The 18,002-nt window shown below is 41.5% G+C and overlaps 1 protein-coding gene across 2 annotated transcripts; it reads left to right on the top strand.

Annotated features, from left to right (window-relative positions):
* The first annotated feature begins 1,415 nt into the window (after positions 1-1,415).
* Positions 1,416-17,503, top strand: mbd6 (methyl-CpG binding domain protein 6). 2 transcript variants are annotated; one of them, XM_069660472.1, is made up of 13 exons: positions 1,416-1,559; positions 2,509-2,726; positions 3,455-3,594; positions 4,488-4,590; positions 6,432-6,603; positions 8,215-10,605; positions 10,972-11,993; positions 12,379-12,487; positions 12,653-12,798; positions 13,807-14,574; positions 14,729-14,781; positions 15,013-15,079; positions 15,721-17,503. In XM_069660472.1, the coding sequence occupies exons 3-13, from the start codon at positions 3,479-3,481 to the stop codon at positions 15,790-15,792; spliced, it is 5,019 nt and encodes a 1,672-aa protein (XP_069516573.1). In that variant the 5' UTR covers positions 1,416-1,559; positions 2,509-2,726; positions 3,455-3,478; the 3' UTR covers positions 15,793-17,503. The 2 variants fall into 2 exon arrangements, with proteins under 2 accessions (XP_069516573.1, XP_069516572.1); XM_069660471.1 differs by lacking the exon at positions 15,721-17,503 and having other exon boundaries at positions 15,013-15,701.
* The last annotated feature ends 499 nt before the right edge of the window (positions 17,504-18,002 follow it).

Below are 18,002 nucleotides of genomic sequence, written 5' to 3'. Positions count from 1 at the left end.
GTAATATATCTTTGACACTCTGGGGTTAAAATCAAATTATACAAACATGAACATGTATTCAAGGCTGCTTGTGATACTTTTTTAGATGAAATATCCAAAAATCTAACATATATAAAAAGCATTTACACATTCATATATTGAAATATGAAGATTAAATTGAAAAAATAAATGAAATATCAATAGATAAACTCCATGAATTAAGCTGAGAGTCAGTCTGTATTAACTCTCTGTGATCATTTCTCTAACTCCTAAATGTTTAATTTAACCGGCATGAGACTACAGATTCACAGTTATAATTTTTTATTAATGGAAACTGTTGCTGTAGGCAGATGACAGAACTGTTGATTGCAGTTAATTAGGTCACAGTAACCTTGATGTTGGTCTAATGAGGTGGGCCATGGGGTCACTTAAATCATTTTTTAAATAATAATATATTTTTCACATGGATCTGTACAGCAAATGTATTTACAACTACTGGTTTACCTAAAATGTTAAGGTTTGTGCTGGTGGTGCTCCTGGAGGTAATATAATCAGGTCACTAAAATTGTGGACAGATTAATATCCTCGGAGTCCCAAGGTTTTTATTTATTTACCTAAATTATATTTAACCAAGAAACGCCTCAATGAGATTAAAAATTACTTTTACTGGCCAAGGCAGGCAGCAGCAAATGTTAACAAAGTTTCAGACATACAGCACATAACAATTACAAACGCAGGTCAACATATTCTGGGTCACATAGTGGAAAGTAATTTGTCCCCCCCAATTTTAAGATGCACTTTGGGGACAGATAGCAAAAATAAGTCTTGCGAATGGGTCACAGAGCGAAGACAATAGCTTCCAGCATTTTTCAGATGAATAAGATACATAAGTAGGAGGGAAGCAAGTTAATAATTCTCTTATAAATAAGGACATGCCAGTGAATTAATTTATGGGTGGACAATGCAGGCCAGCCAACTGGAGCATACAGGGAGCAATGATGAGTTAGGGCCTTAAGATTTGCAATGAACATAGGCTACACAAACAATACGTATCTCTAGCTATATGATGTAATATAAGGTAGGCCTATTTATGGAACATTTATTTAAGAGAGAAATTGTATGATCCCGACGTACAATTGTAAACACATTTACAATTGGGTATGTGCTGTGCCACATAGGCAAGAATTCGGTATAGACTGGTGCGAATGAATCCATTACTGTGAACTGCAAACACGTATCCCGGCCTGTTACTATTCTGTCATTATCATGTCCTCTATCAAGGAGCTCCGCTCTGATGTCTGTCTGGAACACTACAAAGGTCCCGTTGCATGTCGGGTACAATACTCCCTAAGCACTGAATGCGCATGCTCGACTGAAAAACTCCATTATTTTTTTTGCTCGGAATCTGTAAGAAAAAAACAGTGGGAAACTGTGAATTTGGGATTACATGGGTCGTAATGGTTGTCGAAGTAAATTTGAATGCCGGATGGTTTAGAAGAGTTAAGACCAAAGCAACGGCTGGATAACTGTGCACCGGGAGCGGGACATCCTTCAGTCCTGCTGGGACACACCAGAATCAAGTAAATTTTACTCAGTTAGCTCTGCTAGCCTAGCTGGTAGCGTTAGCACTCAGATCCCAGGCGCAGTAAAATGAAGCGTTATTGCCCTTTGTTTTTAAATCTGACTGGCAGGCATTGCATTAACGCCCAGGGTTGATTGATCGCGTTCACAAGTGGTTTGTACGATGGAATTGTTTATTTTATGGGTATTAATGAAAGTATCAACCGTTTTCAAAACATTCTCGGGCTATTCCGTTAGCTAGCCAGCTAAGTCTTGATTCTCCCGCGAGCCAGAGAGGCGAAGACTCCAAAACTTCGCCAACACAGAGCTTGACGCAGAGAAAGGTTGATAGGTCCTGCTAACATTACCTTAGCTAACGGCTATCATTAAGTATGTACAATTCTGTGTTGTGAGGTTTTTTTTGCAAAGCACTATTGTGCTTTGGTCGTTTCTTGTTACCGTAGGTAACACGCAAGAGTTTTGCATCGGAGTGTTTTGTGCGCCTGACAGCTGTCACGACAACATACTACAAAGTAGGGTAGCTTGGTAGCTTAGCTGTTAGCCTAGCAAATAGCCTGCCGTTGTGTATCATTCGTGTAGGTGGTGAGATATTGTTCCATGCCTGCAAGCTACAGGGATGTTGATGTTGCTCAAATACATACAGCAGATACTATGGAGATTTTATATTGGCTCATTTCAGGCTTGTAAATTGTTTCTGTGAATTGCTTTTTGCAAACGCAGCTGCTTATATTTTGACTAAACATTCAGTGAACCACGGGCCTATCCAAACACACCCACCCACTTCAAAGTAGCCACAATTTGCTCTGAAGTTGTATTCGTTTTGACAGCGTAATGCGTCTCATGTAACGTTTATTATTTTTTGAAGAAACCTTTTTGGTTTATTGCATCAGTAATTTGCTCTGGTTCTCCTTGGCAGATTACATAATCCACCTCCACCATTCTTTACAGGCTCTCCATCTTTCATCCGAAACTCTGATGATAACTGATGTGAGCTGACCAAATATATCTGCAGGAGACAACCTCTAAGTTGAGCCGAAGAAAGTCCAAGTGTTTGGGCTTGAAGTCAGGTTTAACTGGCAGTCCTTGTGCTTCTCAGCCACCAAGCATGTACATTGGACAGTGGATACCTTAGCCTAAACACATCTTGGCTTCCTAAAGATGACAAGGTATGCAAAATGTTCTTTAGTTATTCCTTTTTTAATTTATTTTATTAGTAAAAAAACGACACACTTTTTTTTCTCCTTTTGAAGTGACCACAATGAGTGGTGACATACATTTTCAGAATTTAGTGTTACAGACAACATTCTGTAGTCATTTGAACTGGGGAACAGACATAATGACAGTTAACAATGGACACTGTCAGAAGTTCAATCGTAAAATGCATTGACTGAAAGACAAAATTTGTCATTTTTCTACTAAGCCTAGGCTACGTTCATCATGGCATTTCACAATATTTGATGCTTGATGTTGACATTTGGTATCGTGAAATGGCCATCACATTTGTAACGCAGGTTGCCTCAATTGAGCTTTGATATCCCCAAAAAAACTCTAAGACATTGCTCATCCATTTTTACATGCCTGTGTTTACTTATTTAGTGACTCAGGGTGAGGCACAAACTACAGTTGCATGTTTACATGTTTGAAGGAAGTTCAGCTGTTTCAGTAAATTATCATTCCAAAATGACTTTCAGTATTGAATACTTCTGGTGCTTTAGAGCCTTTATTTCATAACTTTAAAAGGACACATGAAAACATTTAAGAAAATGAAATTTCAAATACAGAACAAAAGAAATGGGTTGGAATTTAAAAGCCAAACCATTAATGTTTAGACAAATTGAACAGAATTTTGCAGGATTAAAGTAAAGATATATTAACACGTATCTGCTTTTCCAAGGTGCTGGCTTGCCGCAGTTAAAAAATGATGGGAGGCAGTGAGACTGTAAGTGGGGACAAGGATGGGGTCCACACCACTGCAATACAAGTCCCCATCGGCTGGCAGAGGCGAGTGGATGGTGGTCAGGTTATCTATGTCAGGTGGGTTGGTTCAGTTAAACATATGCAGGCTCTTTGCTGATGATGAATACTTGAACAAAGGATTGTGATTTGAACGCATATGACTGTACATATGTATAAAGGTGTTCGTATGTGACCGAAATTATTTGAGAAATGGGAATGCTGGTTTTGTCATCATATTTAGAAGGATACTAACCAGAAAAATGACTGTTGCTTTGTGTCAGAACTTTGCATAAAGATTTGTTTTTAGAGATTTAGTTTTGTCTTCTTTTTTTTTCACTAGCTTAGAGCCAAACGGTGTATTTTGATGGGACAAACGTATTGAACAATGGTTTCCGTACCGCAAAGAGCAATAAAAAACTAAATTAAACTAATTAAGAAAGAAAAAAATTGGTTATCTTTAAGAGTATTTAAGCTGTCAAATGGTGACAAGTTTGTTTGATGTATAAGCAACAATGAGTTTGATAATACTGTGTGCTGTACTGTATACTGTAGCACCTTTTTATATATAGGCAGTAAGATACACTAGTAATCAGCTAAATCACTCAAACCAAGTCAGGCAACCAAAGTTTCTTGAAAAACACATAAAGGTAATGACAACAAAATAGGGAACTCAGAAAAAATGCAAATCAGGTGTAAAATAAGTATTCTTATAAGTCAAATGTTCATCACCACAATAATCTGCTCATAAATAAGGTTACCAAGTTTGGGTTCCTAAAGTGAGATTTTGTTGTATTTTTACTGCCACGGTAGGACTGTTGGAAGCAGCCACATAAAACACAACATGCTTCTCAAATTTAAAAATGAAACTCAGCAACAATAATCTACACTTTGCTTTAAACCATTCTGTGTTCACATCTTTTCAGTTTGCTGTGAGTTTACTGTTAAAGTTTGTCCCTGCTTTCTATCTGTAGTCCCAGTGGCACTGCCCTATCCTCTCTGGACGAGGTCAAGACCTATCTGTTGACTGATGGCACCTGCAAATGTGGTCTTGAGTGTCCACTTATCATCCATAAGGTAAAGCCGGTCTATAAGTTGTTAATGTATGTTGTGTGTGTGTGTGTGTGAGTGGTAAAGGGAGGTAGAACTGACGAAATAAATATAGTTGATCCCCATATTTTCTTGTTCTCTAAGTATGAATCTATATGCACTTGTACATAGGGGTGGGTACCAAGAACTAGTTCTTAATTGGAGCCTGAACCCGATTGGTCAGTACCAAAATATTCCTGTATATTTATAATGAGCTCCTGGACAATTAATTCATTCAAACCTAGCCGAACATGGCTGGCGATATTCCAATCCTCCCCTAATGATGAAAAAACTGACGGCATTGGCTCGCTTCAAGTTGCGTAATTGTTTGTTTACATTCTGGGCTTCATGGGTGACTGGGGGAAAACATAAAAATAATTTAGGGTCACTTTACTAAATTTAATAAAAATGCAGCGAAATGCAATACAATGATAATGAGTATCATCTTTTACCTCTAAGCTTCACATTTGTATGCCTTTCTTATTCATCAGTGATGTCAAAACATCAGAATTACTTTCATCAGAATTACTAATCTTATTTAGTTCAAAAATCCCAGCACACCATGGAACATCTCTCCTGCCAGGCTGCTGACAGCTTTGTGAGCCAAGGAGTAAATAGCAATGGACGGAAGTAGTGGAGGTTGTAATACAACACAATGTTATCATGGTCAAAAGTGCTTTAGCAGACTTTACTGACAGTCATCACTGGAGCAGAAAGCACAGAGACCAGTGCCCACTGTTTCATTCACAGTGAGGTTTGTTTATACAGTTAGTCAGTTACTTTTGGTCTGTGGTCCTTTTTGACTAAGGTTGCATCCCAAGTCTCTTTAATTGCATCCAGATTTCTCCCCCTTGCATCTTTTACTTGCATTATAGTCTCTTACTTGGAATGCATGGAGAGACACAAGGACACCAGGTGAAGGGAGTGGACATAAGAAAAAAAAAAATTAAAATATGGTGGCAGCTGATCACAGCTGATCCAGGTGTGAAGACAGCTTTAACAGCTGCATGTCAAATACAAGGTCATCAAATACAAAGCTCAGGGCCCCCTTTTTGCATCTCAAGGGAGGTAGTGTCTGTTTTAAGGTCTGTTATCTTCCTAAACTCCAGTGAAGTTGTGATTTATCTTATTAGTCCGATAAATCCGTAGATACCAACGATTTCAAGCAATTCTGACTTGTGTTCCTAAATAGTCCCAAAACATCCGTCAAAGTACACAGCTTTTGCTGAATTAAAAAAAAACATAAATAGTTGAATCTGATCAATAAGTATTGGATTTAATAAGCGGTAGCCATAACATTGTTGTATGGATAGAATCCCAAACTCACCTAACCAGTTAATTTTACTAGTTATTTGTTCCGACACTGAGGAGAACACATTTATGCTGTTTTTATTGAAATGTGTTTAGATCTTGCTGTCATGTAGGAAAGAATTAAAATTGTCTGATATTGTGCTTGCATAAAGAAAATGTAAAATTGAATGAAAGCCATAGTGATGATCATGTAGCAAATTAATTATTTGCAGCACTGGAAAGTTTTTTTTCTGAAGCAATACAGGCATCGCTGTGACTTCCCCCTGCGTGTTAAACTGAATTTCTATGACTTTTTGTATGCCGTATGTCCAGCTGTGCAGAATCATGGCTAACTTATTTTTCTTCTTAAAGATATGATTGTACTTGGTCTGTAATAGCAAAGTTCATTGTGTGATTAGGCACATTATGAAGGTAAAATGCTAATGGTGTTGCCCTTAATTGTCCTGAACTGGGTGAAATTCTGTACATAGAATGCTCTTTGAGTTGTCTGTGATCTGTTTATATCTGGTTTCCTGCAGGTTTTCAATTTCTCTGTGGGAGTGAAGGTGGAACAGCACAGCCAGCCATTAGGCAAAGCAGAGCAGGACATGACCAAACTGTGTAACCACCGCAGGAAAGTTGTAGCGATGGCTGCTCTGTGTCGGAGTATGCAGGCCTCACAGCTGCCCTTTGCCAACCTTCATCATTCAGGTAAGTTTCGAAGCATTGGGACGCACAACTCATGTACTCGTGTTCTATTAAACATGATTAAAGTATCAACTAAAAAAGCTTTTCTAACACAAATATCTATAGATATTATAGACAGATGCTAACACCATCATGTAGGAAATTAAAATTTTAGTGGAAATAGAGTCTCTCTGGTAGGTGCATCCAATTTATGTCCTTTGTACCAAATCTGTGCTTTTCCCTCTGTAATGTTTTGATTTGGGTCTGTTGTGTGTTCATCAGTCCAAAATACAGACGTTTGCCGCTCAGTATCTCCTTCACTCTCTTCTCTGTCGACAGTAGTTATCAAAGAAACCGTTACATGATCCATATCCATGTTTAGATACATTTCTAGTTTAAACTATCACAATCAAAACCCTAACAGAGAAAAATGGTCTTTCTTCTCTGTATGACGGGTCAGACAGATCTTTTTTTAGAAAGTATTTTTCTATGGTGTGGAGCTCCTGTGGGAGCAGTTTATATGCGTCAATATATGTAGTAACAGTTCCATCACTGCCTATTCATCAGTCAAATGTTGACTCCCTTTAACTTATTTGATTATAATATCCCATTATCCTGTGTTCTCTTGCAAAGGTTTAAGTTCTCACGGATCCACCAAAGTGCAGAAAAAGTATATGAAAATTAAGCACAGCGTCTCTTTGAAATTTGCAGTTGGAATGTGTTAGATCTTACAGTACGATACATGCATGAACTGCTGAATAACTGTCAGCTGTATTTCCAATGTAGGGACCTTAAGTTGTTTGCTTCATGAATGGGGCTGGGTATCGATAAGGATTGCTCAAATCGATTCTATTCCGATTCACAAGGTCCCGATTAGATTAGATTTTTGATTTGATTCGATATTTGGTAAGGGGCAATCAATGCACCTCTAACCTGGTGCATTATCAAAATGTTTAATTATTAGACAGTTTATGAACTTTCATTCCAGTTTCAGATTTTTAGTCTGTACATCTGGCTCATGGTTTTGAGTTAACGAACTGGGGTTCACCTTGCGTGAGATTTGGCCACGAGATCTCATAGCGCAAAGAACAAAACCACTCGAGACTAAGAGTTATGAGTAAAGCATATTGTATAACAACATGCCGAAAATATACTTGCAGCCAAAGCTGACGCTAACATAACATAACATAAACATCAGTGCAAAACTTACATATTCATGGACGCACACATGATAAAGAGTCCGTTGGCAATCACTGATGTCTCCGTAGTAGATGCAGTAAATAAGTCCAGGCATGTCTCCCTCACTGCCATGTTTCGGGGGACACGCTGAGTCTTGCTGCGTTCAGGAGCGCTCAGAAACATGAGTGATCAGACACGTTTTTTCACATATTTTTAAAGATCAATCTCGGGATTTATTAATTGATATTGGGTAATTCAAATGAGAAACGATTCAAATCGAAAAAATCATGTTTTTAAACCCAGCCCTGTTCATGAATACGCAGCAGTGACCCCAGGCATCAAAACTGAACATCAAAATGCTATATCTGAAAATCAAATCAGTCTCTATTTTCATTCTTAGTAACGGTAAATAATTCAGTATATAACAACTGCTTTTTTTTGTTTGTCCACTTTCAGAGTTGAGCAGTGAAGTGGATGGCCAAGATCCAAAGCCAGTACATTTGGAGCGGGAAGAAGAGGACCATGGCATTTACCATCCCAAGCACCATCCAGTCCATCCTCGACCCAACAGCAACCTCCACCCTAACCCCACAGCCAGCCCCAAGTCGTCACACCAGTTTATTTACCCCTACAATGGTTCCTCCCCTGTCCTTCACACAAGCACAAACTCTCACCATCCCCTAGAGACTTTGAGAAGACTTCACCATCCTCCTCCTATCGCTGCCTCCTTGAGCTCTTCCCCCAGCTCCTCATTCCCAGGTTACAACTCTGCCCAGAGGTCACCCCGTACCCCCACACCTCAAAATGTCAGTCAAGGTCAAAGAACACCCAAAACCCCAGAAACGCCGGGTTCTCCTCGGCTAGGGCCCCTCTCTTCACCTCCTCCCGCTTCCCCTATGACCATGGGTGGAGGAGGACGAGGATCACAGACTCACGCTCATCATCCTCATGGAGTCATTGTGGGAGGCTCCCCCCTATCTCCTTCTCCTTCCCTATCACCTTCTGTGCACAACTTTAACTGTGTTTCTCCTCACCAGCGCTCCCGACATCCATCAGCCTCTCCTTCCCCTCTGTCTGATCACGTAGGAGGCTCAACAGCAGCAGCAGGTGGAGGACTGATGGGAAATAACTTGCCTCAGAGGAGGAAATCCACCTCTTCCTCCCCACACTCTCCTCTTTCCGGTGGCTCCCCAAATCCCAGCCCCCACTTCCCTAAGTACAAGCTGGAAGACATCTTGGAGCATTTTAAGAACTCAGGCAACAGCAGCACTAATAACCACCACCTCCTTATCCCTAATAACCCCTCCTTACTGACCAACCAAAGTAGTAGCAACCCTAATGCTCTTTCCTCAAAACCCTCAAAGACTACGAAGAGTCCTACGGCCAGCTCAGGATGTTTTGGGTTGAACTCCGCAGGGCCCTCTACTTTACCTCTGGGGCCATTTCTGAACCAACACCACCACCACCACAGCAATCAAAGCAAGCTGCCACACCCAGCTTCTTACCCTGCGAGTAGCTTGTTGTCTGCAGCTGCCAAGGCTCAGCTGGCTAACCAGATAACGCAGAGCTCAAATGTGACCAGCAACCCAGTGAGCTTACCCTCTTCTCTGGAGCAACAGTCATCAAAGGTAACAAACAGCACTTTACATAACAGCCATTCTCCCTCCTCCATCGCTTCTACTAGGCCTCCCTATGCCCCCCTTGCAGCAGGCTCATCCGTCCTCTCTCCTCCATCCCACTCTATTACCCAGTCCCTGGCTTCCTCCTTGCCCCATCTGCCTCCTCCAGCCGAGCGCAATGTGTCGCACAGAAAGAGGCAACGGCGATCTCCCACAGTGCTTAGCATGCTAAGAGACACCCATCAGCTTTCCAATGGGCCACAGAAGACCCCACCAGGAGATGCTTTTTCTGCTACAGTCATCAACCTATCCTCCTCTTCCTCTTGCTTCCCCTCCTCCTCGCACTCCTCCTCTACCTCAACTGTGCAGAACCAGAATGCTGTTATGTTAGAAAACCATCATCATCTCCTCCCCGGGCAGACGCCAAGGCTCCCTGCTCCCAGACAGAAAGCACATCTTTCCAGGCCTCCTCGACACAATGAGGCCCTGGATTTCACTACAGGCCTGACACCTACACCTCTTGGCTTGGATCCTCCAACGCAACCTCTGTCTGCTCTGTTACACTTACTCAGTGTGCAGAATGCGCAAGCCTCAGCCTTATCATCCAACTCTGCTTCAGCTCAGCCGGGATCTGTAACAATTGACGGAGGAGGACACCCTAATAAACACAGCCCCAGACTGTCTCCCTCTTCTTCGGCCCCTCATCCTTACATCAGGCACCCCAAGACTCAGTCACCATGTCGTACCAGTAACACTAATGCTCTACCTTTGGTGTCACAGCCGCTTTCTCCACCTCCCACTTCTCAGTTCAGATCAGTGCAGTCTCCATCACATCTTCACTCTACTAAATTAATTCCTCTACAGGGACGTTCTCCGTCTTCTTCAGTGCCACCGAGCTCACACCTGGCTTTACATACATCCCTGACCCCATCAGACAAGCATCAACTAACTGAGAAAAACATTCCTACAATAGACTCTGTTTCCCAAGCAGCATTGCAGGAAGCATCACCACAGGGCACTGTGGCAGCAGAGATGGGTAGTAACAGTGTATCAATGGACCTGAGTCCTTCTCAAGGCAGTGCTTCTATGGCGGTATCCAGCTCCCCGAAGCCTCTTGATCTGAGCAACCATGTCCTGGCCCTTCTCGCAGCCTCTTCCTCTGTGCCCCAGGGGGAGGGCTACTGTGCCACTGATGTCGCAATGTCTTCCCACGGAAATCCCACAGCAGGTAAGGATATTTTTCAGTCTCCAGTGTCTCTTCAGTCATAAGGGTATAACTTAATGTTGTTTAATGTTAGAATTATTATTTAAGATTTACTCACACAAATGTGATCAATAAACTATGCAAATATTTTTCAGATTTTTGCATTGCTCAAGATTGTTCTGTTGTTGCTCTGAACCAATGCCATGCACGTATTAATTGATGTTTTATTGCTAGCTTATACGTTTTGTGTTGCATAACTGTCAGAGTCAATCACTGGAATTGAATCCTGTCTTAAATGCCGTATTATGCAAGTTGAATTGTGTATAAAATGTGTCAACTGATTAATGAGTCAGCTTGAACAGATGTGAATGATTCATGTCTCCCCTACAGTGCCGGAGGAGCCTAGATGTGTGGACACAAAGGTCTCCATAGTGACCAAACCTCCAGCATCCAGCAGCCCCGGGCCCAATATCTGCTCTCGTCTTGGGGATAATCACAGTCCTCACGCACCTTCAGTTGTGGGTGACTCAACGACACCCTTGCCTCTAGCAGAGGCATTCCCCTTCATGAACCAAGAGCAATTGCTTCAGCTTCTGTCATCCACGGGAGGTCTACCATCCCTCCTGGACCCTACAGTCCTGGCTTCATTGCCCCTTGGTGGACTGTGGTTGGGAGGTCAACATGCACAAATACCCGCTGCCAATGCTACACCACAACCAACACAGAATCTTGCAGAGCAGCAGCAATCAGAGCAACATCAGCAGTTATTGATACAACCACAAGAGACGCAGCAGCAAAACCAGGATCATCAACAGAAACAACAACAGATAAACAACAATCCTCTGTTTCCATTGTTGCCCTTGTTGAGTGGTGCTCAAGGCGAGCTGCCTCTGAACCTTTTGGGCCTGCTGAATCCACTCCCAGCCCCAGCCTCAACTCCTACCCCAGGACAGGAAGCAGACTTAGGGTTAACAGAAAAACCTAGCCTTCAGGCACTGCTTATGGCGTCCTTGTTGTTTGGGCAACAGCAGGCGCCTTTGTTACCTCTATCTGGGCTGGCTCAGTTGAGCCAGGTCAGCTTGGAAGTTCCTCTCCAGCAGCCACAGCAGATACCCACCACATTGGAGGGCCTCACCTTGGATAAGACATCTGGCTTCCTGGATCCATCATCACTACCTGGCCCAGGGCTCTTGGAGGTTGCACAGGGCCTTCTCCCCATTCCTCCAGGAGCTGAAGGCTCTATCCAAGCCCTGCAGTCTCTGCTCCTTTCTGCCGGTCTTCCTCCTCACCCTGCAGCCTTCCTGCCCCTCAGCCCTGCCTTGCTCACCGCTGCCCTGGGCTCTGCTGAGCTCCACCCGCCTCCCCACACCCATTTAGTTCCTGCACAGCAAACCCAACATACCCCACCTCAGGTAGGCTCCCCTAAGTCCTATAGCTTTTTCCATCCTAGTTTCCCATAAGAACCGAAGCTAATTTCCTTCACAGCTCATCATTATTATTATTATTTCTAGAAACCCTGCTGCTGTCTTTTATAGAAAAAATATATCTTAGTATTAAAGTGTTTTCAAAACTATGTGATTGGGGTTGGTTACTGTTGGTCTAATCTAATTGTACTTCAGGTGTGGATGCACGTGTTTTAGGAACATTTTAAAATTCCAAAAATGTTAAGAATTTGTGGGAATCTTGTCTCTATATTCCTCCGGCTTCAACTCTACCTGTATTTTTCTTTGATTCACTATTTTGGGATTGTGTAGCCAAACATTTATCTCTCCTCCTCTACACTTCGATACCCTGCAGGTATCTACTGATGCTGGTGTTGACACCCTCATCCCCCTATCTCTCCAAGGCAAGGATAACCCCATCCTTCAACATTTACTGCCCACTTTGCTTAACCCTGCTGTATTAGGTGAGTTACTGCTAACTGTCTGCAATGCTCCTTTTTCAAGACTAAATTCAGTACCATAGGCATAAATGATACTACAATAAGTGACCAACTGTTCTCAGTAAAGACTCTTTAAACTGTAGCTGGAATCCATTATATCACTCCACCTTTGAAATGTGTCTTGTGTAGGTGATCTTTCTGCCATCACGAGTCTCCATAACATGTTGGGAATTGGAGCAGGTTCTATCCTCCTACCCCCAGTCCAGACCTCTGCTTTGGGCATGCCTCTGCTGCAGGGTCCTGATGGAGCCATCAATTTGCTTAACAACATACAGGTGGGTAACTGGTATTTTTTCGTACAAAGTGGTTTAAATGATCACATTTCACTGATACTTCAAGTCTCAGATCTCCAGGGAGGGAGGTCCAGAGCTAAGCGGTCCTGAATGCAAAAGCTTGGTTATCTTTAGTTTATAGCTGAGACTAAGAAACAGTCAGCAGAGCTCTGCGTAATGATGTCAGGCTGAAGCAATTTAGCAATAGATTTAGCTGAGAGCAAAACCATGAAATACTTTATAAGTGCATTAGGATCAATACAATCTTAATCTTAACCCTGAATTAGATGAATTGCAACAATGTATCTGAGATGATATATAACAGCGTCTCAAGATCAGGCAAGAGAGCAAAGCTCGAAAGAGTAGGAAAGATTATTAAAAAAAATTGAAAAGATTGAAAATGAAGAATAACCAGCATCAGATGTATGTAAAAGGTAGCTTATCACTGTGATTAGATAGGTTTCTGGGCTATAATGTGATCAGTAACCTGGTTATTGGCAGATACCCAATCTCGGAACCCACCAGCTACCACTTGGCGGCGATATAGCCTATGGGAGCAACTAACGATTTATGGGGCTTCTGTTGTAGCCAGCAGTTATTTAAATAAGCGATTTAGGGATTGCAAAAACATTCTTTTCCGCCGAGTCATTCTACCTCTCGCCCATTTTGACTGTTTTCATGCATACAATCTATGCCGCTGATATGCTAGTGGAAAATACTATTACAATAGTAGTTCTAAGGAGACTGGGGTACTTTTACCACCAGTACTTGTCTGTTGTCTACAGATTATGTATTCATTTTCAGAATCTTTTTATAGAGATTGGCAGATACCCAATGTTAAAGGATTGGATCTGGGAATAGAACAGAAAATCTTGACTGACCGTTTTTAAGGAAAAATGGAAAATTGGCCTTTCGATTCTTGTCCATAAATAAACACATTTTTCTACCCCAATGTTTTGGATTGGATCTTCGACTCGTAATTGCTTGCCTCAACTTTATTCTCTTTTGCAGCTAAATCTTGGACCACACTCAGAAGGAGAGAAGCAAGTTGCATTGCAGGAATCACAAAGTCCTGCCCCACAGGAAGACATTCCAGCTATTCAGATTGCTCCTGAAGTGGTTCCCAGTCCAGCTCCAACTCCAGCTCCAGGGCCTGCCGAAGAGCCAACACTAACCCCACACCGAGTATCTGAGGGCAGGTCTGTTATCGATCCTTACACCTCTTTTATGGACACAATTTATACCTCCTTTCTTCAAGTCAATGCTAAAGAGCAGGAAGACGGGGCCCATTTGGGGCCATCAGACCCCACTTCACCCTTTTGTGCCTTACCGCCAGTTTCTTTCCCTGTGGAGCATCATACCCGTCCCAACTCTGCCCAAACTCTGCCCCAAGCAAGTGCCCCAGTCTCCCTCAGCCCACGTCGGGCCTGTTCCCTCCGCAACCCAGACTTATCTCGACTCAGCCTGGAAGCACCTGCCCATTCCCCAGCCCAGGGGACACCAAAACCCACCGAGGATGGGTCTACACCACCCTTACAAAGGAAACCTGTCATGGTAGAGGGACATACTCACCCAGAGCCTCCTCTGCCACCCATATACTTTGAGGAGGCTAAGACAGACTGTACCGGGCCCGCTACGGCTGTGTGCCCCTATGTGGAGGCAGGGGTGAATAGGCAGGGACATTTTCCCCATGCAGGATACCTCAGTCCAGGGGATGGATGCAGTGTGAGGCCCAAAGAAGAGACTGATGGGACATTCCTGCACACTGAACAGGGCAGGGTAAGTGCTTGGGTCTCTTGTTTTATTCAAACTTACAGGCAGGATTTTACAGGACTTCAAAAAATAGGAATGTAGCATTGTGAATTTGATGTGTCTCATGTCTTTGATTAATCATGATGTTTTTGTCATGTGAATTCTAATTCTACCTCCTAAGGATCAAGCAGGAGCAGCTAGTGGAGCAAGAAGAGGAAGGAAAAGGAAACAAACGTTAGTTGTCTTTATAATAGCTAATTTGTCACCTATTTTTTTAACAGGGAATAGCCTGGATCAATTTACTCCCATTAAACCTCAGAGTGCCTCGGTTCCCCAGCATGAGAACTATAATTTATCAATACATCACACATGCTTTTTCAAATTTATCTTAACAACTTTCCTATCAGGTTTAATTGACTTCCTTAGTTTATTGAATACTGATGTGTTACTTACCTTGTCTGTCAGGCTACAGAATGTGTTAGAAGACTTCAGAGACATGGATGCTACAGCACTAGAGGAAACCAAGGCTACGGTAAGACTAAACTCCCCCTCAGTGACTCACAGAACATTTGGTTCAATTACCAGCACTACTGGTTCTTTGTTTTCTATCACCAGTAGCATAGAAACTTTTTATGTAAGACTAATTCCAAGCCACCTTTCTAACTTTAAGAGACAGCCTGTTTTTTCCCAAAATGTTGTGAATGACTATGTTGCTGTAATAATCTTCTGGCTTTTCTTCTGGCCCATTGCTGAGGAGTACCAAGTTCCTATTTGTAAGCACCAAGGAATGACTGTTAGAATTTGCTTGTCCCAAGGGAAAACCACAGCAATCACAACATAACACAAAGCAATTTTTAAAGCCACAGGGAAGCCTCTTAAGATAAGTAATACGGCAACATTTGAAAAAACTATCTCGCCCCTGATCTATTCAGTTGAATGTTGTAGGAGCTTTCAGCCATGATCTTTGTGACATGATTCGGTCATGATCTGATCTCATGTTTGAGGGACAGTATTTGCTAGATGTGAAGGATAAGCTGGCGCGACAGGATCTTGTTCCATGCTGGTAATCTCGAAACAATGAAGTCTGATTGCAATGATAAAGTCATTGCTCTACTAAGGGGCTGGAATGATTAGGCTGATGTGACTGTAATTTCCCTGTCTTTCTTGTTCCAGTCAGCACTGCTGAAGCCTGAGAGGTCAGTTCGCGGTAGGAGGCGACGAGGCGCCAGGTCTCAGAGGCAGTGATTGGTGGAGGGAGCTGTAAGTCTCAGCTATTCACCAATCAAAGGCGGCCAGACGCCTCTCTTTCCCCCTCCCATTGTTCCACCGTCACCAATGTTAAACCTATCTTTTTATTACTCAACTGCACTAATATGCTGTTGTCATGTCAACCATTGTTATGGCAACCACTATGAATAAACACATAGGAGATGGATCTAGTCTGAAAAGTTAAATTATATAAGGTAAAAAAAATCAAGAGAAATTTTGTCATTACGTTTTCACTTAGGTCTTCTCTTAGGTCTAGTTCACAAAATAATGGTTGCTTGACATTGTGATCAGAAATCTGTTAATTATGGTTGGTGTTAGAATAATATCAATGAGAAAACGTACAAAAAAAACAAACAAGTACTGTTTTCTTCTCATCAGTGTGTTACTGTGAGTCAAGATAAAGCCCATCTACTTGAAATATGTTTGTACCTGTGTGGATGTGTGTGTGTCTTTCTAAATGTCTGCGTGTGTGTTGGAAAACAGTGCTATTTCTGAGCCCCTCAATGTCTGACGGTTAGTTGAATTTATTTTCATTTAATTAAGTAAGCCCGTTATCTTTCATAGTAAGATAAAGGGCTCTTTGCAGAGACACACAGCAGTTTTATTTCAAAGAAAAGTTCTGAAAGATTTTCAAAAGATGCTGGAAGGAAATTAAAAGAAGGAACGGGTTTTAGTTTTTTCTCTCTCATAGTTTGATAAAAAACCTTGTATGTGACAAACCTAGGAAATGATGTGGATCAATGTATCATGTAACTTGACACTCTAAGACAATAACTTTTTATCATGCTTCAAGATTTATTGTGAGATGTTCCTTTTAAGGTTTGTACATCACTAATAATTTTATGAACTGAAAACATTCGTTTAAAAATGAAGGTCTTTTGTACACTCTTTGAATCAGGTCATAACACGTCAGGGTACCACGACAGATCAGGAAAATTAAGTGAATATGACACATGCAACTATCTGACTTTTGCAAAGTCCACAACACAACCGTAAAAAAGTGAGCACCACTTTTAAAAACACTTTGGGCATCACTTGTCACATTATGAAAACACCCTCTTACATTTCTCATGTTGTGTCATTGTTGCTTTAAGAATAATGTGAAGTGGTGTGACAGAGACTTCAATATCTGTTGATGTATTGAAACCCACCCAAGCACCCATACCCCCATTCATGAGATAAGTGTCTGAAAAAGGTATGGAATTTTAATTTGAAAAAATTGCAGGTGTCATGAGTTTATACAAAGTACAGTACCGAATGTCCTTTGATTGATTGAAAGAATGGCTGGAAAACTGACATGCAGAGAGCAATGATGTCTTATGTGGATCTGTTGAGTCCGTGTGTTACTGTGGATTTGGAGTAATATCCTCCCTGTCTCCTCATATCACTGTTTGAGCTCTCCTCCACATGCTGCCCTGCCCCAAGAGTACTGGCATCTCTAGCTGTATTTAAAAAAAGAAGAATAAAGAAAAGTGAAAAAGAAAGCAGATTATGCAATTTCTACACTTGGAGATTTGTATATATGTACAGTTAATGTGTTTTATTTTGATTTTATATTGTTAGAGAAAGAGAGAAGAGAAAACCATGAATTGTGAATTTTTCTGGGAATTGTAATTAAGTATTTTTCTCATTCTACCCCTTGCTTTCAATACTTATGTTTAAAAAGACGATTAAATTGTGGACTGTAGCTTTCTTTTTTTATATGGGAGTCTTTTTTATTTAATATTAAACTATTTACAGAAAATGTACCACCGTCTTGATTTCTGTTCTGAAAAGGATGAGGAACCTCATCATTTTCAGTATCAATTGTTTTCTTATATAAAAATGTGGCCAAATATCCCTTTATTGTTGTCTTTATATGGGTATATGCAGATAAATACCCAGTCTTTTCCCAAACATCTTATATAGCATATACTATATAAGATATAGCATATTAGGAATACATTCATGGGATTGTGCAGCCTTAGTGTGTGTAACTGAGTGTACATATTTATACAGTCTATGGTGTGGGCATGTCTGCTCACTGAGCTTTCTGTAATGTTCACGCTAAACAAGCATGATAGGTATTTTCTTTAAACGAGAAAGGTAATATTTTTACACAAATGACATTGTGCTGCATCATCTCGGTCCTGTAAGACTGTGTAATGCTCTAACAAGGTGAGGCCTAGAGTCATCTTTTAATCAAT

This window comes from Semicossyphus pulcher, unplaced genomic scaffold (assembly GCF_022749685.1).
Source record: "Semicossyphus pulcher isolate SPU_LCO1_2020_fin unplaced genomic scaffold, fSemPul1.0.p SCAF_13, whole genome shotgun sequence".
NCBI lineage: Eukaryota > Metazoa > Chordata > Actinopteri > Labriformes > Labridae > Semicossyphus > Semicossyphus pulcher.
This window is presented reverse-complemented; position numbering and strand designations above follow the sequence as displayed.